At 49.5% G+C, this 25,889-nt stretch overlaps 6 protein-coding genes across 10 annotated transcripts; 4 read left to right on the plus strand and 2 right to left on the minus strand.

The window, feature by feature from the left end:
• Nucleotides 1–67: 67 nt before the first annotated feature.
• LOC6587327 (alcohol dehydrogenase [NADP(+)]) lies at nucleotides 68–1,812 on the minus strand. Its single transcript, XM_002013984.2, has 4 exons — nucleotides 1,644–1,812; nucleotides 1,053–1,233; nucleotides 303–990; nucleotides 68–243 (listed from the first exon to the last, which is right to left on the minus strand). Exons 1-4 carry the CDS (start codon nucleotides 1,713–1,715, stop codon nucleotides 195–197), a joined length of 990 nt encoding a protein of 329 aa, XP_002014020.1. The 5' UTR covers nucleotides 1,716–1,812; the 3' UTR covers nucleotides 68–194.
• Nucleotides 1,813–3,834: 2,022 nt separating this feature from the next.
• LOC6587180 lies at nucleotides 3,835–8,101 on the plus strand. Of its 4 annotated transcripts, none has more exons than XR_003409444.1 (3): nucleotides 3,835–5,237; nucleotides 5,357–5,625; nucleotides 5,722–5,786. XR_003409444.1 is itself a non-coding variant. In XM_026995367.1 (3 exons), the coding sequence occupies exons 1-2, from the start codon at nucleotides 3,878–3,880 to the stop codon at nucleotides 5,826–5,828; spliced, it is 1,467 nt and encodes a 488-aa protein (XP_026851168.1). In that variant the 5' UTR covers nucleotides 3,835–3,877; the 3' UTR covers nucleotides 5,829–5,873; nucleotides 8,039–8,101. The 4 variants fall into 4 exon arrangements, 2 of the variants coding, with proteins under 2 accessions (XP_026851168.1, XP_002014022.2); XR_003409445.1 differs by having other exon boundaries at nucleotides 5,357–5,607; nucleotides 5,722–5,766; XM_026995367.1 differs by lacking the exon at nucleotides 5,357–5,625 and adding an exon at nucleotides 8,039–8,101 and having other exon boundaries at nucleotides 5,722–5,873.
• LOC6587335 (tRNA dimethylallyltransferase) lies at nucleotides 6,311–7,810 on the plus strand. The gene has a single exon (XM_002013987.2). It carries the CDS (start codon nucleotides 6,378–6,380, stop codon nucleotides 7,746–7,748), a length of 1,371 nt encoding a protein of 456 aa, XP_002014023.1. The 5' UTR covers nucleotides 6,311–6,377; the 3' UTR covers nucleotides 7,749–7,810.
• Nucleotides 8,024–10,296, plus strand: LOC6587343 (bifunctional purine biosynthesis protein PURH). Its single transcript, XM_002013988.2, has 5 exons — nucleotides 8,024–8,107; nucleotides 8,166–9,238; nucleotides 9,294–9,727; nucleotides 9,785–9,911; nucleotides 9,977–10,296. Exons 1-5 carry the CDS (start codon nucleotides 8,089–8,091, stop codon nucleotides 10,094–10,096), a joined length of 1,773 nt encoding a protein of 590 aa, XP_002014024.1. The 5' UTR covers nucleotides 8,024–8,088; the 3' UTR covers nucleotides 10,097–10,296.
• On the minus strand, nucleotides 10,284–25,653 carry LOC6587192 (ATP-binding cassette sub-family G member 8). Of its 2 annotated transcripts, none has more exons than XM_026995364.1 (8): nucleotides 25,590–25,653; nucleotides 13,734–13,870; nucleotides 13,334–13,465; nucleotides 11,790–13,168; nucleotides 11,262–11,731; nucleotides 11,074–11,194; nucleotides 10,721–11,001; nucleotides 10,284–10,647 (listed from the first exon to the last, which is right to left on the minus strand). In XM_026995364.1, the coding sequence occupies exons 1-8, from the start codon at nucleotides 25,611–25,613 to the stop codon at nucleotides 10,417–10,419; spliced, it is 2,775 nt and encodes a 924-aa protein (XP_026851165.1). In that variant the 5' UTR covers nucleotides 25,614–25,653; the 3' UTR covers nucleotides 10,284–10,416. The 2 variants fall into 2 exon arrangements, with proteins under 2 accessions (XP_026851165.1, XP_026851166.1); XM_026995365.1 differs by lacking the exon at nucleotides 25,590–25,653 and adding an exon at nucleotides 22,187–22,664.
• LOC6587282 (ATP-binding cassette sub-family G member 5) lies at nucleotides 22,727–25,777 on the plus strand. The gene is made up of 12 exons (XM_002013990.2): nucleotides 22,727–22,927; nucleotides 23,130–23,325; nucleotides 23,413–23,521; nucleotides 23,588–23,778; nucleotides 23,833–23,977; nucleotides 24,039–24,504; nucleotides 24,563–24,680; nucleotides 24,742–24,835; nucleotides 24,896–25,034; nucleotides 25,091–25,282; nucleotides 25,347–25,533; nucleotides 25,592–25,777. The coding sequence occupies exons 2-12, from the start codon at nucleotides 23,266–23,268 to the stop codon at nucleotides 25,703–25,705; spliced, it is 1,815 nt and encodes a 604-aa protein (XP_002014026.2). The 5' UTR covers nucleotides 22,727–22,927; nucleotides 23,130–23,265; the 3' UTR covers nucleotides 25,706–25,777.
• The last annotated feature ends 112 nt before the right edge of the window (nucleotides 25,778–25,889 follow it).

Consider the following 25,889-nt stretch of genomic DNA (forward strand, 5'->3'; position numbering starts at 1 on the left):
GAAAACCTGTTGAGCTGAAAATCATAACCAAAACTTTTCAGCTGCTGCCGAGCCCAAAGAAAACCAGTTAAGAATAGAATATATATTTGTGTGTGCTACTATTTGTGCAGAACCGGTAACAGTGAGAAGAGAAATATATGAATATATAATATATGTGGTGCATGTGCATGTGTAGAGCATTCTTTAGACTTTCTTTATTTAGTGTACTGGTTCTTAAACGTGAATTCAGGATGTCTCTCCACGCTGAAAAGAAGCAATATGGGTTAGTAATCAGGTCATGAAAGAATTTTCTATTGCCGTACCCATGGAAGAAGGCAAAGTCACACACGCGAATGTTCTTGTCCAGGGCAAGCAGCTTGGCCACCTCCTCGTCGCTCAGCTTAAAGTCAAACACATCTAGATTTTGCTTCAAGCGAGCTGGATTCGTGCTCTTGGGAATGGCGCAGAGCCCTGTGTCGATGATCCAGCGCAAAAGAACCTGAGCCGGGGACTTGCCATGTGCAGCCGCAATCTCCTTGACTTCGGGTATGTCCATTAGATCGGGCAAATCGCGTACAATTCCAGCACCTGCATTGAAGGCGGCAATACCCTTGGAGCCCAAGGGAGAGTATGCTGTAACGGAAACGTTCTCGGCCTTGCAGAAGTCCACCAGGTCACGCTGCTGCAGGTACACATGGTGCTCGATCTGATTGTTTGCTGGGCGGATCTTGCAGTTGTTTAGCAGACGTGCCACCTGATCCTTGCTGAAGTTCGAGACTCCAATAGATTTGGCCAGGCCCTTCTCCACCAGCTTTTCCATTTCCACCCAGGTGGCAGCATGATTTGTGGTCGGATCAACCTCAAGCAGACCCTCTGCATCGACCTTGAAGCTACCATCCTCGTTGATGTTCAGGGTGAAGGGAGTATGAATAAGGTACAGGTCCACATAGTCCAGCTGCAGATCGGCTAGCGACTTCTTAATGGTCGGCTCCACTTCGTGCGGGCGATTGGCTATCAAGGAAAGCGTCTATTGAAAGGTCGAAATGTGCATTAATTATATTATAATCACTTACAAATGGGAGGCAGCTTGGTCACAATGAACAGCTCCTCACGCTTGACCTTGCCAGCATCCAGCCAGCGCTTGAGAACCCGCCCAATGGCCGGTTCGTTGCCATAAACTGGCGCCGTGTCGATATGGCGATAGCCCGCCTCCAGGGCAGCATCAATGGCCGTCTCGATTTCCTCATCGGAGGCCTACAATTGGCAATTGAGTGGTGTGACGAAATTGTGGCTAAGTGGTTTTAACGATAAGACTTAAAAGATGACTTGAATATATTGTTTGGACTCTCTAGTATGTTCCAAGTAGTGTTTGCCCATTTGGGACTTTTGTTTGGTTTACTCTTCACAATGTTCAGAGAAAGTCGATTCCAAACGGGCTATAAATGACGCTCTATTGTGCATGAGAAACCGGTCTGCATCATTAAGCACAAAGCACGAAGAGATTCTATCTGCCTCCCTGGGGGGGGAGTGCATCCGACGACTTGATCGTGTCGAAAAAGTGGAGGTGGGTGACGTGTCGGATTCTTCTTCGTCTTTCCTTAGTTATAGGAACAATTACCTGAAAAGTTAAGCAACTTATTCTATAATTATTAATAATCAATTACCTGCCATGTTCCGACGCCAATTAAAGGCATTTTTTGCCCATTGTTGAAGGTCAAATACTTGTCGCCAGCCATCTTTAAGTGAATATTTAATGATTTCTTAACTGAAGAAGCTTAGTAATCGTATAGATCCGAACGAGCCGCTTCACAACCTGCCGCTTCGACGTTTGGATAAGAACAAAACAATCTCTAAGCTTTACAAAAATGGTTTAATGGTCACGTTGCCGGCATCTACACTGGTACACGACCCCCAAAAGCTGGAGCATGTGGGATTATGCACATTTTAAAATACGGTCTGACTAGTTGGAGGCTCTAATGATCGAAAGATGACACGCTTAGCTGCATGTAATGCTGTTCGGTTTATTGTGGTCGTTGCTAAGGGTACACGGACTTAGTTTTTACAGACTTCTTCTGTACTTGTCACAGAAATGGAGCCAATTACAGTTAGAAGCCAACGGAACATTCATTTCATTAATTCGTTTAAAATTTGAATTGGGTTCGTGCGCGAAAAATACGTTCCCACTGAAATATTATGTACATGGTAACTACATGGTAGCTACACATTTGCGACATATCAACACAATAGGAGTTGAACGGAAAAACTTATTGTTGATTATAAAGAAAAAACAAAAAACAATATTATCAATTTCTCGTCTTGTTTACAAGATCTCATAATTGGCGGCGATCAAATCTACAAGGCTTTGAAGGTGCGGAGTATCCTTTTCCGTGGAGCTGACATTGTAACTACGCACAAGATCACAAAAACACAAACAACATTACTGAAGACTTACACACTGTGGAGTTGAACCATCATCGTCCGCAGCAGCGGCGGGCTCCAGTATACCAGGTGACGAACACCACAGGCAGTGGCATTGAGCTACGTAGTGGAAGGGCTACGACAGATTTGGCTGCGAATACGCGATCTGGCAATCGTAGTGGCGCCGCCAGTCGTTCGGGAAGGAATGGTGGAGGAGCTAGAGATGCAGCAGGTGGTTCGCGCGGACCAGGCACCACCTGTGCCATTGAACAATTCTTGCCCGCCGGCACCGGCGCCGATACCACAGGCAAGTAATGCGCCAGGTGGGGGAGGCCCGACGCATGGAATTGATGGCCCGCGGGCTAGAGCCGCGAAACTAGCCGCTTCTGCGGCAGAAGTGTTCGCCATCATTCAGCGTATGTTTTTTGATCCAATACCGAAACCCGCCCCTGTTGGATGCGCCTGCATGCCATGCGGAACAGAGGTCGTGAGGTGCAAACTAGAGGAGGACTTCAACAAGTACAGTCCAGTCATGTGGGCCGACCCTTTGCTGATAACGGCAATTACCATCGACGCCGATGAACAGACGATTGACTGGCTTCCTGCTATTGGCGTTGACGTCAACAACTCTGTTTTCATGTCACTCCCAGACTTGACCTTTTCGGCACTGGGTACACAGCTGAAGGCGATAGTTGACTCTGACATCTCCCAGACTGGTGCAATACGGGCCATGATACCAATACCCGGACTGAAGTCGGTCGCCACTGTTATGCATGTCGGGGATGTTGAGTCGATCCCGCTATTGGATGAGGCCGCGTTCGCCCGGCTCCTTCTGTATCAGGCTCTGACCATGGAGCCATCCCAGCAGGTGCACGTTTCATCGGCAGTGAACGAAATCAGCCTGAACACATACGTTCCACGTGATGGAAGCGAGCTGAAGTGGACTCCTGCACTGTCATCATCGGATAACCTGCAAATCGGGACAGCATCCGAGACGAGCACCTTGTACTTCAGAACAATCGACGAGTACGCGGCACTGGTCTCCGGCAATACCACAGACAGCGTCATGATTAAGACGAAAGCGAAAACCGATGTTGACATCGCCAATGTGGTCTTTGTTCCAGTCAAGTCAGCATGGCGTGGTCAGGCGTGGTTACTCCCGTACATTATGAGCTTCACAACCACAGCATGGTGGAATCACGCCGTCCGCGTTGTGGCAAGTTACACTGTGCTTGGAGACCAGAAGACTGATGGCAAATTGATGAAGATGGCTTTCATACCCAAGGCAGCCACGGTGTACATACCAGGTAACTACGAACGCATCTGTCTGGTGGTTGTCGATTCAACAGCAGTGACATTTCCATCAGCCCAAAACTTTGCCGTGTGTAAAGGTTTGGCTGCATCCCGATCAGGGGAGTTCGACTTCGCCAAGAAGTTGTATGCTGCCATTGGACGCGTAACGGACGCTAGCATCAGACCGATGAGTCCAACGGACGTCGTGCAGGCGCTCAACCGCATGATCGAGTTTATGTGCACGAGGGCCGAGTTTCGGGTGATGCAGGTGAAGGCTTCCATTCTAGCAACATCCAAGATGAATGGTGTCGGCGTTCACCCATCCCCTGACAAACCACCGAAACAGGGTGACAGGCAAAGAGATCATGTGCGTGGTCTGGCCGAGTTCAACTCAAAGGATGGTATCATGGTTGGAGACTTCTCAGCGACGGATCTGGCTGGCATGAAGAGCGAGTCACGCCTGAGCCACATCAAGGCGTACCAGTCATGGCGGACTGACCCACTTGGGTACATGGCGTACGGGCAGGTCAACTGTAAAAAAGACACCGCACACTATCCCGCGATGTGGAAGTACACATCGAGTTGCATCCAGTACCAATTGACGGAGAGCACAGCAAACCTGAGGATCCTTAGGCTGTGTGGCGTGTACACCCAGGACCCCGAAAGTGACAGACACGTGTTACAAAAGCCTGTCGATGTGTACAACACAACGCTGTCGTATGGAGCGCTGATGCTGGGGTTGACCAACTGGGCAGCAATGGAGCTTGGGGTGACTGTCTTTGACCACAACCGACTCGGACGTAGATGGCGATGCTTACCTGATGACTACCTGAGTCTTTGGCCGCTGCTCACTAATGGCTTTGTGATTGAGACTTCGGAGCACACTGACAGACTAGTCGACGAAGTGGTCTGGCAACACCGTTGGGGATGGCTGATGAATCAGTGGAAAGATGCGGCAGACGTAAACTCAGCCTGGCTAGACACACACTACAGCTGGAATGTCCCATGGTGGTACGTCGCTGCAGTCGCGGATAAATTCGGGCACAAGTTCACCTGTGCCACAGACCCTGACGGTGAGCTGATCATGGATGAGGACTACTCGTTTTCGGACAACATGTTGGGTTGGCTAATTGAACCAGCTAAAAGCACCCAATTCGATCTGAGTTTGCTGACATCATCCAGCCAGTACGAGAAGAGGGTCAGCAAAAGCAAGCCAGCGTACTTCGACATACTGACGCCAACGAGTAACGGCAAGGCAGAGGCGTACCACATGTTGTCTTGGAATCCGTATTTTCTCCAGGACACCAAGAAGTTGCAGTACCGTACCAGATCAGCGGTATCCAAGCCAGACTACAACGGCATAGTGGAGCTGAACATCGTGGTATTTCCAAGCGCCAGAATCGGAAAAATGAAGACGTGCCCACGGGCGTTCGTGTCCTCAGAAAACCGTATCGATGGTTCTGACCCCAACACGTATCCGTTCGTCACAGGCGGTGTAGCCGTTATACAAAGGCTGCTGGTGGGCGATTACATCGGAGCGATAAACGGTGGGTTATCTGTAATAATGGACGCGCTCAACGACTGGAGATCCTCATCGAGATTCGGTGGGGATTCCTTTCGTGAATAGCTCCCTCACTAGCCCACTTGTTGTTTCGTTTACTTCCAGTCATACCTGAAAACAGCAAAGGGCAGACAGAAGAAACAGCTGAGTCTACGTTACGGTCAGCTAGTATTATCACTTATCATGTGCGAGAACATAACATCAGCGTTCACTCTAATCTTGGCACCAGCAAGGAAGTGTTCAGCACTGCCGACTGGGACAGAGAGGTTGATGATCAGACATGTCGTCCATGCGGACAGTAACATTACCAACCATCCTGTCGGAGGTGTGACCATTTGTGTGCCGGAAATACACAAGTACTTTCAGATAAAGAGGTTAATTAAGCACACACCAGACATACTCATATCACCAGACTTATCCATAAAAGCGAACTTTGATCAAGCGCGTCTAACGTCCTTGTTACGTTGCAGATCGGTGTACTCGAAGACACATCCACAACGCACGTTCGACAACCCGATGTCGTGTTACCTTCAGGTTCTGGAAGAGGTCACCCTTGATAGTGACCACCCCACCCTGATACTTTACCGATGGATAATGTCGCAGACCTATGCAATAGTATAGGGTATGTACATTTGTATACCCTATTTCCCTTAAATTCTTTTAAAATTCCTATATATATATCCCGATCCGGATACATATTCTCGGTATCCGAAGATATACTTTATAACATTTATATATCCTTGGAGTCTGAGATGCCATGAATCGAACCCATCCCGAAGAGAGCAAGCCCGAACTATACCCATCATATACTGAAACTCGCTTTCGACATCAAAATATACCGAAAAGTATATAAGCGGTGTAAACGGTCACTCTCTCTCGACAACGTTTTTTAAACTGTTTCGCGTTTTTTGTAAGTTTTTAAACAATTATGGGACTAAATAAACATTAAATATTAGCATTACACAGAATTATTAATAAGAATGTGGGTGTCAAACATGTATTAGCCTAGAAAGACTAACAATCGGACGAATCAACAGGTGGTTGAGATTCGTGAGTTCCACACGTGCCGCAGAACGTGTGGACTATGTTTAGTTTTTTTTTCAATTAAATTCAATTAGTTGGAAAGATGATTCGCAAAGTGCCTCTAATTGTGATACTTGGTTCGACTGGAACTGGCAAGACAAAGCTCTCTCTGGAACTGGCCGAGCGCTTTGGGGGCGAGATAATTAGCGCAGATTCAATGCAGGTCTACACAAACCTGGATATTGCCACGGCCAAAGCAACGAAGGAGGAGCAAGCACGTGCGAGGCATCATCTGTTGGATGTGGCGACACCGGCTGAGCCTTTTACAGTAACCCATTTTCGCAATGCCGCCCTCCCGATCATCGAGCGGCTGCTGGCCAAATCCACGCCGCCCATTGTCGTGGGTGGCACCAATTATTACATTGAGTCCCTGCTTTGGGACATATTGGTGAGCACGCAGGATGGGGATAGCAACAAGAGCCCGACGGCAGACCTGTTGGCAGATGACGCGATGTCCTCGCTGACAACGGCCGCACTGCATCAGCATCTGGCCAGCATCGATGCCAGTAGCGCCAATCGCATCCACCCCAACAACAGACGCAAAATTCTGCGCGCCATTGAAGTGTACCAGGGCACCGGACAAACCCTGACGGAAAAGCTAGCGGAGCAGCGCCAGCGGCCAGGAGGAAACCGTCTGGGCGGCCCCCTACGCTATCCCCACACAATCCTTCTGTGGCTCCGATGCAAACAGGACGTACTTAATGAACGGCTCGATGGCCGGGTGGATGGAATGCTGGAGCAAGGACTGCTCAGGGAGCTGCGCCGGTTTCACGATACGTACAAGGGCGTCACTGTGCAGGCCTATACCTCGGGGGTGCTGCAAACTATTGGCTACAAGGAGTTTGTGCCGTATCTAATCAAGCACAACGAGCAGCAGGATGAAAAGATTGAAGAGTATCTAAAGTCGCATGGCTACAGATTGCCCAGCAAAGAAGATCCCAAGGAGGACGATCTGCCCGATGGCATCGATCTACTGCGTACCTGCTGCGATGAGCTCAAGTTGGTCACGCGCCGCTATTCGAAGAAGCAAATCAAGTGGATCAACAATCGATTTCTAGGCAGCAAGGACCGCCAGGTGCCCGATCTCTACGAGCTGGACACCAGCGATGTCAGCGCCTGGCAAGAGAGGGTCTATCAACGAGCCGAGTCCATAGTCGACAGCTATCGCAGTGACCAACTTTGCGAGATTGAGCCAATGGGCAAGCGTGTGCATCCCGGGGCCGATCTCAACGAGGAGACGAGCAACTTTTGTGCCACCTGCGAGCGGCACTTTGTCGGCGAGTATCAGTGGGGGCTGCATTTGAAGTCCAACAAGCACAAGCGTAGGCGGGAGGCAAAGCGCAGAAAGGAGAAGGAGCAGGAGCAGGAAAGGGAGAGGGAGAGGGAGCAGTCGAAGGCTGATAAGGAATTGTAAACGAAACCCGACCCCGGAGACACGGCATGGCAATAAAGGCGTCTACGTGAATTTGAGAGATATGTTTTGTTTTTTATTGAAATGATCTGCTGATGCAAGCGGTTTGGATGCGAATTTGATAACCCCACAGCCTGCAGCTGTAGCTGGGGGGCTGCTATTTGTATCAACGACAAACCGCAGCCCACAGCGGAGGTCGTTGCCTAGGCGAAAAAGCGAAAACATGTTTGTGCAATCCCAAACACAGCCTACGTCTCCAACTGATCTCGCTTCGTCTTTCATTTGCATTTCAGTCGCCTAGTGGATCGGACGTTATAACGCCTTGAAAACTACATTCAGAATCATGAGCTCCAGCAAGATTGGTGAGTGTCTCGAAGGTTCTATGTGAGTGTCCCCCCTTTTACACATTTTTATCCCTAGCTCTTCTTAGCGTTTCGGACAAGACGGGTCTGGTTGACTTGGGCAAGAAACTAGTGAGCCTAGGCTTTGACCTAGTGGCCAGTGGAGGCACGGCCACAGCTTTGCGAGGTGCCGGCCTCAAGGTAAAGGATGTGTCAGACATCACTGGGGCACCCGAGATGCTCGGGGGACGGGTGAAGACTCTGCATCCTGCTGTGCATGCTGGCATCTTGTCGCGCACCACCGACAGCGATCTCGCTGACATGTCCAAGCAGGGCTACGGTCTGGTGCAGCTCGTGGTGTGCAATCTGTATCCTTTTGCCAGCACCATTGCCAAACCAGATGTTACGCTGGCCGATGCTGTGGAGAACATCGACATCGGCGGAGTCACGCTGCTGCGTGCGGCGGCCAAGAACCATCAGCGTGTAACCGTGGTCTGCGAGGCCGTGGATTACGACCGGGTTCTAGCCGAGATCAGCATCAAGGGCGATACCACTCTGGAGACCCGCCAGTCTCTTGCCCTCAAGGCTTTCACGCACACGGCCAGCTATGACGATGCCATTTCGGACTATTTTAGGAAGCAATACGGATCGGGTGTGTCCCAGCTGCAGCTGCGCTACGGCATGAATCCGCACCAGAAGCCGGCACAGCTGTACACCCAGCTGGCGCAGTTGCCACTGCGCGTTCTCAATGCCTCGCCTGGGTTCATTAACCTCTGCGACGCCCTTAATGGCTGGCAGCTGGTGAAGGAGCTGAAGCAGGCACTTAAGCTGCCGGCGGCCACTAGCTTCAAGCATGTGTCGCCCGCCGGTGCCGCTGTGGGTGTGGCCCTTAGTCCGGCCCAGGCCAAGCTCTGCATGGTGGACGACCTGTATGAGCAGCTGACTCCCCTGGCTACGGCCTATGCCAGGGCACGTGGAGCGGATCGTATGAGCTCGTTCGGCGACTTTGTGGCCTTGTCCGATGTCTGCGATGTGGTCACTGCCAAAATCATATCCCGCGAGGTATCTGATGGTATTATTGCTGCCGGCTATGAGCCGGCCGCTCTGGAAATCCTCAAGAAGAAGAAGAATGGCAGCTACTGCATTCTACAGGTGAGTAAAAATGAATGTGAAATGAACTTTTATCTAATTCCAAAACTGATTTTAGATGGATCCCAGCTACGAGCCAACCGCCGTGGAGCGCAAAACCATCTTTGGCCTCACGCTGGAGCAGAAACGCAACGATGCCGTCATCGATGCCTCGCTCTTCTCGAAGGTCGTAAGCAAGCTCAGTCCCCTGCCAGAGGCGGCTGTGCGAGATCTGATTGTGGCCACCATTGCCCTGAAGTACACGCAGAGCAACTCCGTTTGCTATGCTCGCGATGGTCAGGTCATCGGCATCGGAGCCGGCCAGCAGTCAAGAATCCACTGCACTCGGCTGGCCGGCGAGAAGGCCGACAACTGGTGGTTGCGTCAGCATCCCAGTGTGGCCGGCATGAAGTTCAAGGCTGGCGTGAAGCGCGCTGAGATTTCGAATGCCATCGACAACTACGTGAATGGCACTGTTGGCAAGGATATGCCCTTGACCCAGTTCGAGAGCATGTAAGTGAATAATTATGAAAGAAAGGTACTCGATCGCTAAACTCTCTTAATCTACAGGTTTGACAAGGCGCCCCAGCAGTTGACAACGGAGCAGAAAGTGGAATGGCTGAAGCAGCTCAGCGGCGTGGCCTTGGGATCCGATGCATTCTTCCCCTTCCGCGACAACATCGATCGCGCTAGCCTGGTAAGCTGGAAAACTGTTGGCGTTGGTATACTCTACTTTAACACAATTGTATTATGTTTTTACAGAGCGGTGTATCGTACATTGCCAGTCCTGCGGGCTCCACCAATGATGCTGGCGTCATTGCCGCCTGCGATGAGCATGGCATCATCATGGCCCACACCAATCTGCGTCTGTTCCATCATTAAGGACAGTGAATCCACCCAAAAACAATCCTAAATCTACAAATACCAGTTTCAGACTGTAATATTCGGGTATTTTTCGCATTTGTAGTTCTATAAGAAATACTATCCTCAACTCTGTCGAATATACAGACCCAACCCTGACTGCCTCTTTCCCGCATTCCATGCACAATAAAAATAGATTAACCTTTAGTTAGTTAAACGAACGCTGCCTCGACTAAACACTATTTATTTCAAGAATTAGTTGCTATTGAATGTACAGTTCGAAGCCAATCGAATCCAGATACAGATCCAAATCCATGACCAGCTGCAAGTCTAGGGGCGGCCTACCGGCTGCGTTGCTTGCGACAGGCGCTTCGACAATTGCACAAAAAGACGATGAAGGTGAAGCAAAAAATGAGCACAGAGCCCAGGACCAGGGCCACGGATGTGGTCTGGTCGTAGGTGAGCGTGGGATCGAGCACATGCTGCTGCGGCAGCAGTTCAAAGTCGACTAGCACTTGGGTGCCGTTGGGCGGCGGGCAGGGCTGCTGCACAATAATCTCCTGGTGCTGGACCTGTGATAAGAAACACCACCCCAAAACATGAGCATCCTTTAGCTATTGCAATCTTTTAATGGGGGAGACCCACCTGTTTGTTTCGGCACAGCTGCAGTCCAGCCGAATTGGCCAGCGTCTCGGCACTGTACTCGTCCTGCACCAGGACGGGCAGCAGCCAACGCTCCGGGGATACCAACTGCAGCCAGGACCAGAACTTGGCCAGATTCTGCGGATGCACTAGATAGCCACCCACCGAGGCCAGTGCGAGGCTGATCAGACCGTTGACAATGCTTGCCGAGACCTTGCACGGGAACAGATGCGCACAGAACAGAGCCAGGGTCTGGACGAGGGTTAAGTAGAGCAGCATGTAGCCTGCAAAAGCATAAGCAAAGGGTATGTTCAGCAGGGCGAATGCCAGGTTCAGGGCAGAGCCAAATATCTTACCCATGTACAAGTAGATCCCTGTATCGCTGCTGTTCGAATAGGTGTAGAGCCCGGCCATGCTGTGTGCCGGCAGAAGATATGCCAGCCAGATGCACAGGCTGGGAAACAGTCCCAGTAGACTCTGTTCGACCAAGAGAAAGCTCTATCAGTGCTCCTTCTTCCACAGTATAATTCTTATAGATATTCACCTGTACAACGATGTAGAGACTGCGGGAGTACAAGCCCAGGCGAATGTCTCGCTCCGCATGCCGTCGATCCTCCTGTGTGTCCCGAATGGTCAGCATGACCAGCGGCCAGTAGACCAGCACCATGACGCAATGGTGGTAGCCAAAGCGATCGTTGTAGGTAAGCTGTGGATCCGAGGCAGGCACGTCCCAGAAGATGCAGCCGATGCAGAGCGACAGCACGGCGGCGGCAATCAGCTTGCTGATCCACGTGAGCAGCGAGCCCGGCTGCTTGTAGCCCGTAAAGCGCTTGATCAACGCCTTCATCTGCCCAAAGAAGCCCGCCTTCATGGTGAAGTTGGGCAGTGAGGCGGGTGGGGCGGCCAGCGGGGGCTCCGAGTTGATCTGATCCCAGGCATTGGCCAAGGATTCGATGCGTGCCGAGGACTCGAGCATTGCTGCCGCTGACAGGTCATCCAGGGTGACCAAATCCACTGAAATGACAGAAGGTTGAAGCCTGAACGAAATTGATACCAACGGCATCCCACTTACAGTAGTAGTCGGCTGGGTTCTTGAACGGCGGACACGGATAGCCCAGTTCGCCCATGTGTCGTGGCAGGTCGGCACGACTGCCCGAGAAGACGGTGCGTCCGCCGGATAGCAGCAGGACTCCAGAGCACATGGACAGTATCTCGAAGGTGGGCGGCTGCAGCGTCATGATAACAATGCGTCCGCCGCTGCACCACTGCCGCAGATACTCCACCAGAAAGAACGTGTCAAAGATGTCCATATTGCTGGTGACCTGGTCGAGAATCAGCAGCGAGGACTGCGCCAGCAGCTGGCATGCCACGCTCAGGCGCTGCTTCTCCGAGTGCGTCAGCGAGGAGACATTCGAGGCGCGCACCGTGTTCAGGCCCAGATCCTCAATGAGCACATCCATGCGCTCCTTTATGTCGCTGCGATCAATGGGTCCCCGCAGCGCCGCATGGAAATTCAGCGTGCACTGGACACTCATGCGCGGATCGAGGGAGGACACCTCCAAAGCCGGCACATAGCTGCACAGCTCCCGCAGGCCGTGTCGATTCACCTGCTGCCCGTTGATCAGTATCTCTCCGCCCAGGCGCTCGCTCAGTCCGGCCAGACACTCGGCCAGGGCGCTGCCCTCGCGCTGCGATGTGGCCATAATGGCAAACAGATCGCCGGCCTTTGCCTGCATCGAGACGCCGCGCAGGCAGGGATTCACGTCGAGGCAATGCACCTGGATGTTGGGATAGATCAGGCCCATACCCGACTGCTTACGGCTGTGGACGTACTGCTGCGGATGCCGTGAGCTGGCGTAGATCCGTGACTCGTTGTAGTCATACCCCAGACCGAGGCCCAGACCTCCGTCTACCCCCATCCCTCCCTGGGCCCCCAGCAGATCCGCCTCGCTGTGAGAGCGGTGGCCGTAGTGCTTACCATTCGTCATGTACTGCTGCTGCTGGTGCTGTTGATGCATCTGCTGGTGCTGCTGTTGGTGGTGATGATGCTGGCCCACTGCTATGCTGGCCCTGCTATTGGCCTGACGCAGTGCAGCCGCAGGGACGCCTCCGCCATGGGCCCTCGACTCGGGACGCGAGTGCGGCATGCCGCCAATGGCACGGAAGTCGGACTCGCTGCGGTACTTCCGTAGATTCGGTGGAACCCGACTCCGCGTCGTCTCGTTGTCGCTGCTGTCGTAGCCGCTGGATCCGGCGCCCGCCGGTGCGCCCGAACTGTCCCTAAAGCCACGATTCACGCGGCCCCTTACGCCTCCCAAAGCACTGGAGCCACCCGGTCCTGGTCCTGGACCCGGACCCGGGCGATGCGAACGCTGTGATCCGGCATTCGGTGGAAAGACGCGCGGCAGTCCAAACTTCAAATATGTGTACATATTGGAGCCCAAAGGAGACCTGCAATGGGGGGACTCGGATTAATTGCATGGCATATCTTTGGAAAATCAAATACCCCAATCCTGAGCTCATCTTTTAAAAGTATTTACCGACTAATAGATGATGGAACGGTGGAATGGATGATAATAATTGGTGATCTTAAACAATATGTGACTCTTCACTTACTTGGGACCGTAGCGCGGATGATTCAAGATTGATTGAACTGTGGTATCGCGTAGCTGGAAATTTCCATATGGCAGCGGTGATTTGTCTGACGATCCCAGCGCTGAATCGGTGAAGTCAGAGTTCAGATTTTGCCTGAGAGAATGGAGAATAAAAGGGAGTTGCATTAGGTGGCTGCTGCTGCTGCGGCTGTTGCGGTCAGCTGGACATGATTGGGGGGCTTGGTCACTGCAGTGGCTGTTCAATTAGCTATTTATGGCATTTTGAACTTCCGCCTTCCGTTGCGGTTAAATCAAGCGTCAAAAGTGCCCGACAGGTGCAGCCGCCTCTAACGCTCCATTGAGCAGTGGAGACTGCACCCAGGGGCCTCGGTTCCCTTCGCTTCCCATTCCCACACACTCACCTGTAGATGGACCAGGCATGCAGATCTTCGGATGCCGCTGGCGGCAGCGGTGTATTGGGTCCATGTGGCACGGAGTAGCGACGCTCCTCGCGTGACATCTTCTTGCTGTTCGAAAAGTTGCTTAGCTCCATGATGGTCTGCAAGTAGAACGAATATTTCGGGTCAGAGAGTCAGTTCAAGAGCTCGAGCCAAAAACGTAAGCTAATTCCGAGTCAAACTGGGTCAAGAATACTCGCTACCGTCTCTGCTGCTGCTGCTGCTGCTATTACTCATAATTGGCGGGAATTAGCCTAATGACAATGCCGGTGCTCACATATCCCCACACGCAGCAGGCAGCATTCTCTGTTTGAATCGGAATTGGAGTCTCATTCAGAGTCAGAGTCACAGCCATTGTCAATTCATAAAGCGGAAATTGTGCCCGATTCTCGGCTGCACGGACCCTTACAGATATACTGCCTGATTGTATCTTCAGATTTTTCAAAGAATATTCCTACATTTATTATGCCAGAGGTGAGTTTCACCCTTGAACTATATCATGTGTCTATTTGGATCTTGGCGTCTATAACAGCTAGAGAGCGGATAGATTTGGATTGTGGATGTCTCTGATGCCCACACAGTTCGAGTTTCAACTGCCATTTGTGGGCTTTTCCTTTCCGTTGCCACAAAGCAAAGGTAATGAGGTAAAGTGGTTTCCACATTTTTGAATTACCATTCGGTACTATTAAATGATCTACTGCGGTAGATTACAGCATAGGATACGGCTCGAATGCACCTCTTTACCGAGTATCTTTCCTTTCCTTAAGATTTGTTGGTTCAAAACGCACTCTCATTAGCTTCATCTGTTTGGTAAGTGCACGGTCACCACTGGATTGGTTACTTGCTCGACAAGTGCTCGTAAAGAACCCTCGTAAAGACAATGAAACCTAATCGGGTGTTCGTCTTTCAGTTGTTGAAGCTTATTTCTTTGGCCTGAGAGGCAAGAGAGAACAAAGCGGTTGCTTTGCTGCTCATTTCGACACGGTCGCTGTGTTTTTAATTGCCAAAAAAACAGAAGAAAAACTGGCATGCAAATGAGCCGCAGAGGCGCCCAAATGTGGCGCATTATGCAATTCAAACAAACGCCTAACAAACTAATGCACTCCAAGTGCACCTGCCCCAGACTCCGGCGGTGTCTGTCTGGTTTGTGGATTGGTGCAGTGCACCGAGGCGTGTGGATTTCCGTTTGGGTGGAAGTGTGGCAGCCACACACACACACACACTCCACACACCACACACCACACAACCCCACAGATTACGTAGTCAAGTGTTCTACGAGGCTCGGAGATGCCGATGACGCTGCCTGGCGAAAGTGAATGGCACCCGCCGCAGACCAGACAGATGTTTGCCACTTTTCAGATACTCGTACTCGTAGTCGTACTCTCAGGTACTCTCCACCAGGTAGTAATTACCACAGATGCTAGTAGGCATCTGAAAGTGAAGCTGTGCGCTGGAAAGGCGGTGCCGGAGAAAAGTTTGGCGCCTTGATTAGAGCATACCTTTCCCCCAGCTAAACTTTCAGCTGGATATGATTGCTTATAAAAGATTGTTGCCTGGGTATAAACGCTTTTAATTGCGTGTTAAATTCATTTTAATTAAAATCGTTTGTGGCATAATCGCATAAACGGATTTTTCTACTCGCTTATTGCTAGTTCAACGCATTTTAGTTGATTTTTGTTTGTTTGTTTCTGTTTGTTTATTATTGTTGAATCGTTTTCCTCCACAATTACAATATTTGCTAGGGGTTTTTGTTGGTCTTAACGTTTTGCTTGCACTTGGCCAAGTACAACGGAGTGAAAGTGGAAGTTGTGGCTGGCGAGCCGTCGCCAGCGGCCAAGCAAAAGGTTTTTAATACCCGCGAGAGCCTGGAACTGACAACCCAAGACAAGCCATCCATGCCACACAGCTACAGATACAAAAACTGCTGCAGATACTGCTACAGATACATAAGAGTATATATCTTAAGTGGGCAGACTATGGGGGCACAAAGAAATACAGATCTGCGGCATCTAAAGAGTCGCTTTGTGTGTAATGCATGTAATGAATGAATGGTATTGGGGGCAATGATACGGCCACGACTGCGACTACGACTGGGACAGGCGGCATTGATTTATGCGATCATGATGCTCTGACGACTCCAAAACAGATATCAAAGTAACTCAATGTACGCGTATCTATGGCTCCATTGTTCGCACAAGTGCGTGAAGCCCACAAAAAATAGCCTACGCCACTATTGCCAGGTAGCAATGGATGGATGGATGGATGGAAAGGAAAGTGAATTCATCAAAAAAGACTTTTAGTTTCAAACTATAGACATCAAATTATCAAAAAATGATGGTCTTTCAGTTCGGGTAGGGAGTGCCACTGATTGATGGAGTCGTTCGTGAAGATTAATTAATTCGTAGTGATTAATATATGATGATCAGCGGAGGTGAGCTTTGCCGCTTGAGCACGTTTCAGTTTAAGATACATAAAAGCAGTTGTCGGACATATTTTCGATGGCTTAAATCTGTTCTCAGTTACTGTTTTGTCCAGCTATTGGGTGGCCTTCCGTTGCGTTGCTATCTGTTTCTGATTGTAGTCTATAAACTGGCTCTGCTGGTTGCATGCCACCAGCATGAAAAGCGAGCTGCAGCTGTGCAGCCCAAAAATGCCAGCCTCCAAGAGAAGCAGTTCCGCTGCAGTCGAGGAAACCAACTGAGAGTTACAGTTGCAGTTGCAGCCGGGCCAGAATTATATCATAGACTTGATTATTTCTCGGCCATAAGCAATGTGCCAATGTGGCAATGCGGCGGCCTGGCCAATGTGGGTCAGTTGTTGTTGCATGATTCCATTGGGACCCCGACTCCATTGCCGTGCAGCGGATATTCGCCTGTCAACGGAGTCAAGCTGGTGTGAATAAATCACAATGCGCTAAGTAATTGACCAAACGGTTATTGGCAACAGCTTAGCCACAACGATTAGGTCAATTGGCATTGGCAACTGGCCTGGCCAGCCGGCTGGAGCCCAGTGGAGGAGAGTGTTACATGTTGCAGAGACCCGTTGCTGTCATGCTGCATTCCCGTTGCCTGTCCTGCATTTTGAAGAAGACACAGATACGAGTACGAGTGTGCTTGTCCGAGAGAAGTGGTTGTCGGTTGACAACTCCGACAGAACCGTTGCGTGTCTCTCTGTCTGTCTGGCCAGAGACCTAGTCTTGGCCAGAGTCAGAGTCAGAGCCATACACATGGCCATTGATGCAAAACTGCAGTTAGACCCGAGCATCAACGATCGCGACGACCAAGAAGACATTGTCGACTTGGTTTTTCGGTCACTGATCGCCGGCGCACACATTTTATGATTTAATGGAGCGCGCCAAAGTGGTCCCCAGCCATAACAATTTGTTGCTCTCTCTCTGCTGGTCGCTGGTCGCTTGTGTGGCACTTGGCTGGCCGCAAGTGGTGTGCGTTTGCGTCCGCTTGATTGGATTACAAACGAGAGGCAGACAGCTGCCCCCCAAATGACCTGCGCTGCGCCCCAGATGCCCTCAAAGATGCCGAATCTTGCAAAGATTTCCATTCCCACGCAAAAGCCAATTAAACTGGGTTAACAAATGAGCTGTTTCCCTTGCCCAGCCTGACCCGGTACCCGGTACCCGGTATCATGTCTCCAGCTTCAGGCAAGAGGCCAAGTTTTCATTTCACTGTCTGCCTGCCCCAGACCCCAAACTTGTTCCTCGCTGCAACAGGTAGGTCAGCGACAACGAGCCGACAGGCTCCCAAATCAAAATCTGGCCTTTGATTGCCACTGACAGACTGTCCAAGAGAAAGAGAAAGAGGCACGGGCTTTGCCTAGTGAGAAAGTGAAACTCTTGTGGCATAATTTGTGGCTGTGGCGCATGGGGCGTATGATAAATGCCAGCAAAATATTTCGCGACTGGAGCGGAGGCTGTGTCTCAAAAGTGGGTCGGCCGCAAAACTGCAGTTTTGTAATTTGCAATTCATTTGCACAAAGGAAACGACATTCACATCGAATCGAGGCATACTCTCAAGCGCTCACTAAGAGGTATTTTGAATGCCTCATTGAGTCATTCCATCAAATGTTTGAGATTCTTGATCAGAAACCTCAGAGATAAATGGCATAATAAAAAAAAACACACCCATGTTTTGCTCTGGGTGTACGAGTACGAGTACCGACTGACTGAGTGGTTATTATTAGCCAGAGAGAGCTCAATCAAATTTAATTTATTCAATATTTGATGTCCAAACGGGTTATCCTGAAGCCATGCATCTGTTATACCCTTTTTCAGGACTTTCCACAAATATGCCGATGGGCGGCAACGAGATCTGAATACCTCCCAGCCTCCCAGTGCATACCGGAGCTCTGACTAATGCCAAAGCCAGGGGTAATTAACAGACTAAATGATTGCCCGCTTGTGGCCAACATTCCAGCGTTTGTTGAACTTGTTCCACCGACGAAACGAAATTTTTTCTGATAAAACACCCCTCCGGCCCTCGCGATGCGCGGCATTCGCGATGTTTTGTGTGTGTGTTAATTGAACACTCGAGTTTTTCGGAGATTTTTGTTCGGGTTTTTGCTTGATTTTTAGCACGTTTCTTTGCCTGTATTTCTTTCTGGACGAGTATGCAAATTGCCGATAGATACAGATACACAGATCACACTCATACACATGCTCGGGCTTATGAAGTGTCTGCCAGATAAACGACATTCAGTCCGTCAGAGTGACGGCCACAAAGAGAGGGAATCTTGAATCTTGAATGGCAGCCGAACGGAGACACATACTCGTAATTTGTGAAAGTTTTGGGGCCGAGTAAATTGATTATGAGTGAAAGATATTTCTGGGGGAAATGCGAGCAGGCGCTCAGGATAGCAGGTGGAAGGAATCTGATGATCTGTTGTGGCTGAGATTTCTCAGTCATTAATCATAGGCGCTCTCCTGTAATGCGTTTCCGAACCGTCTTTGAGCTGACCCAAATCGTTGCTCGCGTACTAATGGATTTGGCACACAAATTGTCATTAAATTGAGCAATAGCCGGGTTCCGGGGCACGGGGCCATAACCAGAAATGAGTTAACCAACAAGCTGGCAGAAATGCGAGCACAAGAATTCCGCCACTCTGCTGACGTCGTCGCTCCGTGGCTGACTGTGACCCCAAAAGAGCGAAAAAAACGCTAATGTCAGCCGCCGTCAACGAATATTCGTCATGGCTGCATAGCCCCCACGACTGATCCACTGCGGTGGGTCTCATTGCGGTGTTGATTTTCATCATGCGGCTCGGCTCGGCTCGGCTTTCAGCTCTGGCTTTTCAGTTTTTCGGTTTTCTATTTTCGCTTGTGCGGTTAGAAAATTGAAGCAAGGTCAGTTTTATTAATTGCCAAAAATGGTATACAAAACTCTGCCTCAGCTTTGAGCATCTTTACAGGCAATTAACGCCGAGCAACAGCAGCAGCCCAAGACAAAGGGGAAACACTTTCCTGTGTTGCAACACAACAGACGACTTGTGAAAGTGGCCAACAATTGTGGGTAAAATTTGCATGCCAGCGGCACTCCCCTTTTGCCCACACACGCTCTGGCTAATTGACATAAATTCCATGACAAACAAAATGGAAAGAAAGACAGCAGCAGTCCCTGTCCCGTTCCCTGCGTTGCCATTGCATGCATAAAAATGCGACAAACAAATGTACGAGGGAACGAGTATTTGGCCAAATTCCCCCAGCACACACACAAACACAACCATGTATGTCCCCTGAGATGTAGACGAAGACAGAGCCCACGACCTGGTCTCTGGGTCTCTTTCTGTTGAGTGACATGGATTCGAAGTCCGAATTATTCGGCTCACGTTCGAGCTTCGCTTCACATCTCTGAATCCATCCTTCATTCTATCCATGATTCTATGTCAGTGTTGTGGCCCTGTCTGTGTGAACTGCCAAGTGAAATGAAGTTCTCTTTTCTTTTTATGGCCGCAAAAGTCACGAGGCAGAGATGTACTTTCTTCGCCTAATTATGCAGCTGTTCTGCTTCTGCTTCTGCCGCGTCTCGTGTGTTAATTTAATTATAATAAAAAGTAAATTAACTTGCTATCTGGCCCTGTGTGGCGTATCTATCAATGCATACGATTTTCATGGTCGCAGCTTTTATGTGCAGCTGGGGAATTTCAAATTTAAATTTCATACTCGTTAAGTTTTCCCTTTGGCCAGCAAGCAGGTCTTCATCCATGCCATTGGACTGCCGCTGACTTCATCCGAGTGAGAGCTAGTCAGAGCCGTTGATCATTAAATGCAATGATTCATTCGTCTCGGAATAAACCAGCTAGCATCCACACATCCCATCACATCACAAACTAAGGTTCAATTGAGGGACAGCAACTGCGACTACGACTGGGAGCTGGGAACTGAAAATCGGGGTACCCAGAACAAGAACAAGTTTTGGCCAGCAAGATGCAGCCACACCTTTATCGAACCAAAAACTTGCCTAGACCCCAAGACAAAGACAAAGACCAGCCAAAGATAGCCACACCAGGCCCCAGTCCTCCCCAGATCCCGCTGGGACTGGGACTGGGACTGAGACTGCGAGTAGCTGCCAAACTCCCCACAAAGCCATAACTGACAATCAATTCGAGTTTAAGCCGCCGCCGTTGTCTGCCGTTGTCTTGGCGGCCGCGCCTTGGCTCTTGGACTCTTTGTCTAGACCCCCGAGTTGCTGTCTTAAGTCTTTCGATTTTCATTGGAATTGTAGCTGAAATTGTTCGAAATTGAATTACGATCGCTCCAAGATACCAGGTTATTGTCAGTATTGTCGCTTCTAAGCACTTTTTTGGCTTTGTTCTTTGGGTTTTTTTCCTGTGTTGGTTTGGTATCTTTTTTTTCTAATTTTTTTTGTGGAGGGGGACGTAAACAGCAGCCACAAATCATCATCAGGGCTCCGTTAACAGCTATAATAATACTGTTAACTAATTTACGCCAGAACCACAGCCACAAAAGGGAAAAATCAAGAAAAACAAAACAACAAGTCAGCGGCCCAGCAGCCCAGTAGCCCAGCGGCGCACAAGAACAAGAAATCAGATTTCGGAGAGGGCCATCGGCCCCCAAAAGAAACCTTTTTCAATGGACTTGGCCATGGCTTAGCAATCTAACGGTACGGTACGCTCCGTCCACGTCCACGTCCAAGACATGACGGGGTAATTAGGTGCGAGTAATTTGTGAAATGGAATCCTAGTGGATGCCAAGAATCTGCATTGGGAAGGGCCGCAGAGCCCACGGCGACAATGATTTACGGCCTGGCCCTGAGAATGGTGTTAAAAAAAAATAGTTCTGGGGGCTGCTGATTGGGGATCAGCGCGGCTCATCCGAATGGGCCGAGAAATCAAGTTTCACGGCGAAAATTTTGAAAGTGATTGTGAGGCAAAGATTGGCAGCTGCATCGAAAATTGCAAAATGAATGTGAAAGTTGCTTAGGACAACCGCTCGCTGATTCTGTATACATATGTATGTGCCGCGGTAGAAGCTGAATATATAGCAGTTACGCTTATATACCTTACATATCTTTATAGCTTCATATAAAACTATCTTCAGGTGGTGCCAAACAAATAATGGCAGTGGCATTTATGGCCGTTTTCAGGTACAGCAAAGAGGAAATGCCAAGACGGTGCCGGGAGCAAACAAAAAATGATCCCCGGAGAGCACTGAGCCACCGAGCATTGAGCATCGCGCATCGAGCATCGAGCACCGAGCACTGGCTGAGAAAAGGCAGCCGGCCAAACAAACAAACAAACTGAAACTTGTATCTGAAAGATACACACTCGCAGAACCGAACAGAAAAGAAAAGAACAGAACCAAACCAAACAGACAAGACACACAAGCTCGCACACAACAGTTGGGCACTTGGCCATGGCTCTGGCTTTGGCTTTGGCTTTGGCTCTAAATGGGGGGCCTGGGCCGCCACTTGGGTTCTGGTTCTGGAGGGCCCCAGAGCGAAAGAGAGTGGGCAAGACAGCGAGCAATAAGGTGGAAGCAGTGGAAAGATAGAAGCCAGCAGAACAGCACAGCACAGTGCCGAAGCGTTTGCTAGACAAAACCCGCTTGTGGGATCTTTGACCTGCGATGGTGACGACCGAGAGAGCAGCCGCAGCCAACGTGGAGCGCTGGCCCGTCAACGCCTTGGCTGGGGCCTGGAACAGTGGTGGTGGATACTCGTACTCGCCTCGAACCTTAGAAGAGGTATCTTTGTGTCTGAGCGGGTTTTGCAGAGAATGTGTGTATCTTTGAGAGGTGGCAAGTGTTGGTCTTGGCGTTGTTTTATACAATTAACAGTAAATACCAGTTGTACAAACTCCAATTAGTTGTCCACCCAGAGATACATTTGTAGATCTACTACGTATTGTCCCTTGCTGTTCGCTTCGTTTGTATCTGCAACACTTACATTTCTCTTGTGGGGGGTTCTCAGCTCCTTTCTGGTTACAATGTTGGCAGTTCTGTTGGCAGCAGTTACCTCAGTTTCTGCATGTTCCACATAGATACAGGCACACACACCACACTCACACTGATGCACAATCACACACGCACTCTCGCGTCACTTGTATCTTATTTGGCGTTTCTGATGGAACCACTTGTTGTTTTTTTTTATACTTATTTTTGTTGTATTGGCAATTTTATTTGTCATAAGCCAACATTTGCATGCACTTCCACATAGCCATTTGGAATTTTGCACTTATTGTATTTCATTTGATTTTGTTTTCTGGTTACGCCAACAACATTTCAATTAGATTTCCATCCGCGAAACACCACTTTTTTTTTATAATTTTCTTTCTCTGCTTGGAATTCTGAATTTAGTTTTCAAGCGCCGTGCGCAGGCAGCAAATGTGATCGGAGCGCACCGAACCGCGACTCTGCAGAGGCAACTCTCTCGCTGCTCGGTTGGAATCGAACTGAACTGAACTTGGCCTCCGGACGCCATCTTAGCCCGCTTGGTCTCTGGCTCTGGCTGCTAGCTGTTGAAAGCGATTCAGTCGGAGAGTGTGTACTTCCAGTGAGAACGGAGTGGCGCTCTTTCCAGCCTGCCAATTGGAATGACGGGCTTGGGGCTAGCTCCGATCGGTTCGGACCACCAGGCACAGTTTCAGTTGGAAGATCGCGCTCAGTTGGTTTGGACGTATCCGCGGAGGTTAGCGGTATTCTATACAAGTGATTTTTTTTCTTGTTAAAAATATATATATATATATATCAAAGAATATTAATATAATAATTAATATGTTGTTAAATTTGTACTGTTCATGTGTGTTCCAAGTGGTTTTTTTATGAAAGTGATTTCGGAATACTTATGGTAGCTTCCGCTCTCCGCCTCTCTCTCTCTCTTTCCTTGTTAGTTCCAGTGAGAGCACAGCCAACTACCACTTTTGGAACATTTGTTTTTGAGCCGCTCTTGAACTACGGACAGCGTGTGAGGAATAGAGCAGGAGAACAAGAAACAAACAAACCGTTCTTGTTGTTTCTGAAGTGGCTATGAAAATGATTGGAAGCGACTACGTACTGGAAGCGCACAACATATTCCACACCACCGAGGCAAGTGCACTGGAATGCAATCCACCCCGAAACACATCAGCTTCTTCCACTTCCAATGAGAGTCTTTTGTTTTGGTTCTCCCAACAGGTGGATGGCGGCGGCTGCTTCAATGGAGCCGGCAATTCGGCCCTGGTGCTCAAAGGCGTCAACCTCACCGTCCACAGTGGCGAAGTGATGGCCATACTGGGCTCAAAGGGTAACTAAACGATCAGATCCGCGAAAAGTTAACCCAATTGACGTTTTGGAATTCACTTGATTTCAGGCAGTGGAAAGAGGGCCTTGTTGGATGTCATTTCGAGGCGTGCTGATGGTGCCAGTCGCGGTCAGGTGCTGCTGAATGGATCGCCGTTGTCCAAGGCCTTGTTCCAGCAGCGATGCGGTTATGTGACACAATCCTGCACCTTTGTGCCCGGGCTGACAGTAGCCCAGACCCTCCACTACACGCCAACGATTGTGAGTGTTTATCATTGCCATATAGACATCAAATAATTATGGTATACGATGCAGTTGAGTGGCTATCTAAAGAGTTCCAAGGTGCGACAAGTACTGGCTGATTTGGCCCTATCGCAGGTGGCCCACAAGCGTGTGGAGTATCTGAACATCAGTGAGGCGAGACGCCTGGCCATTGGCATACAACTGGTCAGAGATCCAGGTGAGTCCATCCACCCTTGATTGCAATAGAATGTACTTAACCGTTTGCGTTTCTCTCATAGTAATGCTATTGCTGGATGAGCCTACGCATGGACTCGATCCACTGAGTGCGTATCTGCTGATATCCATTCTATCCAACACGGCCAAGAAAACTGGATGTGGGATTTTACTTTCGCTAGAGAAGCCACGCTCCGATGTGTTCCCATTCTTGGATCGTGCTCTGTTTCTGTGCCTGGGTGGTGTTGTATACTCTGGTGGCACTCGCGCCATGCTGGAGTACTTCCATGGCATTGGTTTTCCCTGCCCCCAGCTGGAGAATCCCCTCATGTATTATCTCTGCCTGTCCACTGTGGATCGTCGCAGCCGTGATCGGTTCTTGGAGTCCAGCCAGCAAATCGAGGCGCTTGTGGAACGATTCTCCAGAGAGACTCCTATCTCTGATGCGCCATTGAATAACATGGGATCGGGCAAGGTTCCACTGGCCTACGGAAAACCGGGAGAGCTTAAAGTCTGGGTTATGCTGTACTTGTAAGTTAGCAATCGTAAAACATGCATTTAGATGGTAATTTTCTATTTTTTTCCTAAGGAAACTGCTTGCATCCACCTTCTCCTGCGGTCTGGTTGGCATGAAGACGCTTTTCCTCCGACTGCTGCTGCTTCCCATAGCCTTGAGCATTCTTTGGGCTTTCTATACAAATGTGGGGGTAAGTAAACAGCTACATTTTCCTCTCGTTTGTCTATAAACTCAACATATGTATTTTCCAGGATGATGCACATGGCTTCTTCACCAGAAATGGCATGATTCTGAATATATTGGGATTGTCCTATGGCTGCGGTATTCTGACCACCATATCTCTATGTAGGTTTTTGGTTTCATCCTTTAAGATTCGCGCTTAAAGTTCTTTGTTGACTCTTGTAGTTCCAGTTTGGCGAAAGAAGCTCTCACAAGACACCCCAGAGGGTCTGTACTCCGGCACCACTCTCCTTATTGCGTACAATGCCGTATCCATTCCTTTCTCTGCTGTATCCGCGGTCATCGCCAGCTGTGTGGTGTATCCGTAGGTCCCGCTAAAACATAAAACAAGTTCCAAATTAAATTTCTTCTTATCCGTAGATTGCTGCTGGATTTGAAGTACAACAACGGCATAGTATTTGCCTACCTTTTTGTGGCACTTTGGTCCAGTTTTGTGCTCGCCGAACAGCTCACAATTGCCTTCCTGCTGGTGGTCAAGGTTCCCTTCAATGCAGCCATCGCAGTGACCTATGCGCTGGTCATCAGCATTGCCCTGGCCAGTGGTACAGTGCGGTGGGTAGCACAATGACACACGACCAAATGGCCACACATTATAGTTTCGATGTTATCTTTACAGATCCTTCAAGGGGCTACAGCCCTGGCTGCAGGACAACACCAAGGGCACACATACACGCTACGCATCTTCCCTGCTGCACAGCATCGCCTTCCAAACGCGAAAGTTGAATTGTACGCCCACTGCTTCCGTAATTTGCCCCAAGCCAACGGACTTTATGCACGAGCGTCTGGGCTTGCCACATCCAGATGTAAGTTATACATAATCTAATATCTATTGAGCAGCATTTATATTCTAAGTACTTACAGGAAACAATTGATGTGGCTGCATCTTGTGCGTTTGCTGTGGGCCTGGCTGCGTTTAACATGCTCGTGTATTTGTTCCCCATGCCGCGCTGTGTGCGACAAAAGTTTAAGGACTGATCTGGCGATCGTCCACACTGCACAACATGACTAACTTTATTTATTTTAAGTGTATTTTTCAATAAAACTAAAAACATAAACATAAACACCAATGGCGCGAGCTACATCGATACTTTTCAGTATCGATCGTCAAAAGTGTATCGATATTAACGATGGTAGTAGTCGATACCACTATTTAAAAAGT

Source organism: Drosophila persimilis, unplaced genomic scaffold (genome assembly GCF_003286085.1).
Source record: "Drosophila persimilis strain 14011-0111.01,24,50 unplaced genomic scaffold, DperRS2 tig00000000-arrow-pilon, whole genome shotgun sequence".
NCBI classification, from domain to species: Eukaryota; Metazoa; Arthropoda; class Insecta; order Diptera; family Drosophilidae; genus Drosophila; species Drosophila persimilis.

Bases quoted from the DNA above. Each gene is read 5' to 3' on its own strand.
- LOC6587327 (XM_002013984.2), bottom strand. From the start codon at position 1,715: ATGGCTGGCGACAAGTATTTGACCTTCAACAATGGGCAAAAAATGCCT. The intron at 1,234-1,643 runs GTAATTGATTAT...TGCCAATTGTAG, and splicing joins TTGGCGTCGGAACATGGCAG to GCCTCCGATGAGGAAATCGA. The intron at 244-302 runs GTACGGCAATAG...GCTTCTTTTCAG, and splicing joins GACTTTGCCTTCTTCCATGG to CGTGGAGAGACATCCTGAAT.
- LOC6587282 (XM_002013990.2), top strand. From the start codon at position 23,266: ATGAAAATGATTGGAAGCGACTACGTACTGGAAGCGCACAACATATTC. The intron at 23,779-23,832 runs GTGAGTGTTTAT...TATACGATGCAG, and splicing joins TCCACTACACGCCAACGATT to TTGAGTGGCTATCTAAAGAG. The intron at 24,505-24,562 runs GTAAGTTAGCAA...TTTTTTCCTAAG, and splicing joins GTCTGGGTTATGCTGTACTT to GAAACTGCTTGCATCCACCT.
- LOC6587335 (XM_002013987.2), top strand. From the start codon at position 6,378: ATGATTCGCAAAGTGCCTCTAATTGTGATACTTGGTTCGACTGGAACT.
- LOC6587343 (XM_002013988.2), top strand. The intron at 9,239-9,293 runs GTGAGTAAAAAT...AACTGATTTTAG, and splicing joins GCAGCTACTGCATTCTACAG to ATGGATCCCAGCTACGAGCC. The intron at 9,728-9,784 runs GTAAGTGAATAA...CTTAATCTACAG, and splicing joins TTGACCCAGTTCGAGAGCAT to GTTTGACAAGGCGCCCCAGC.
- LOC6587180 (XM_026995367.1), top strand. From the start codon at position 3,878: ATGAGTCCAACGGACGTCGTGCAGGCGCTCAACCGCATGATCGAGTTT. The intron at 5,238-5,721 runs GTGGGTTATCTG...GTTACGTTGCAG, and splicing joins TTACATCGGAGCGATAAACG to ATCGGTGTACTCGAAGACAC.
- LOC6587192 (XM_026995364.1), bottom strand. From the start codon at position 25,613: ATGCAGCCACATCAATTGTTTCCT. The intron at 11,002-11,073 runs GTAAGATATTTG...ATGCTTTTGCAG, and splicing joins AGGGATCTACTTGTACATGG to GCTACATGCTGCTCTACTTA. The intron at 10,648-10,720 runs GTGGGTCTCCCC...TTCTTATCACAG, and splicing joins AGCTGTGCCGAAACAAACAG to GTCCAGCACCAGGAGATTAT.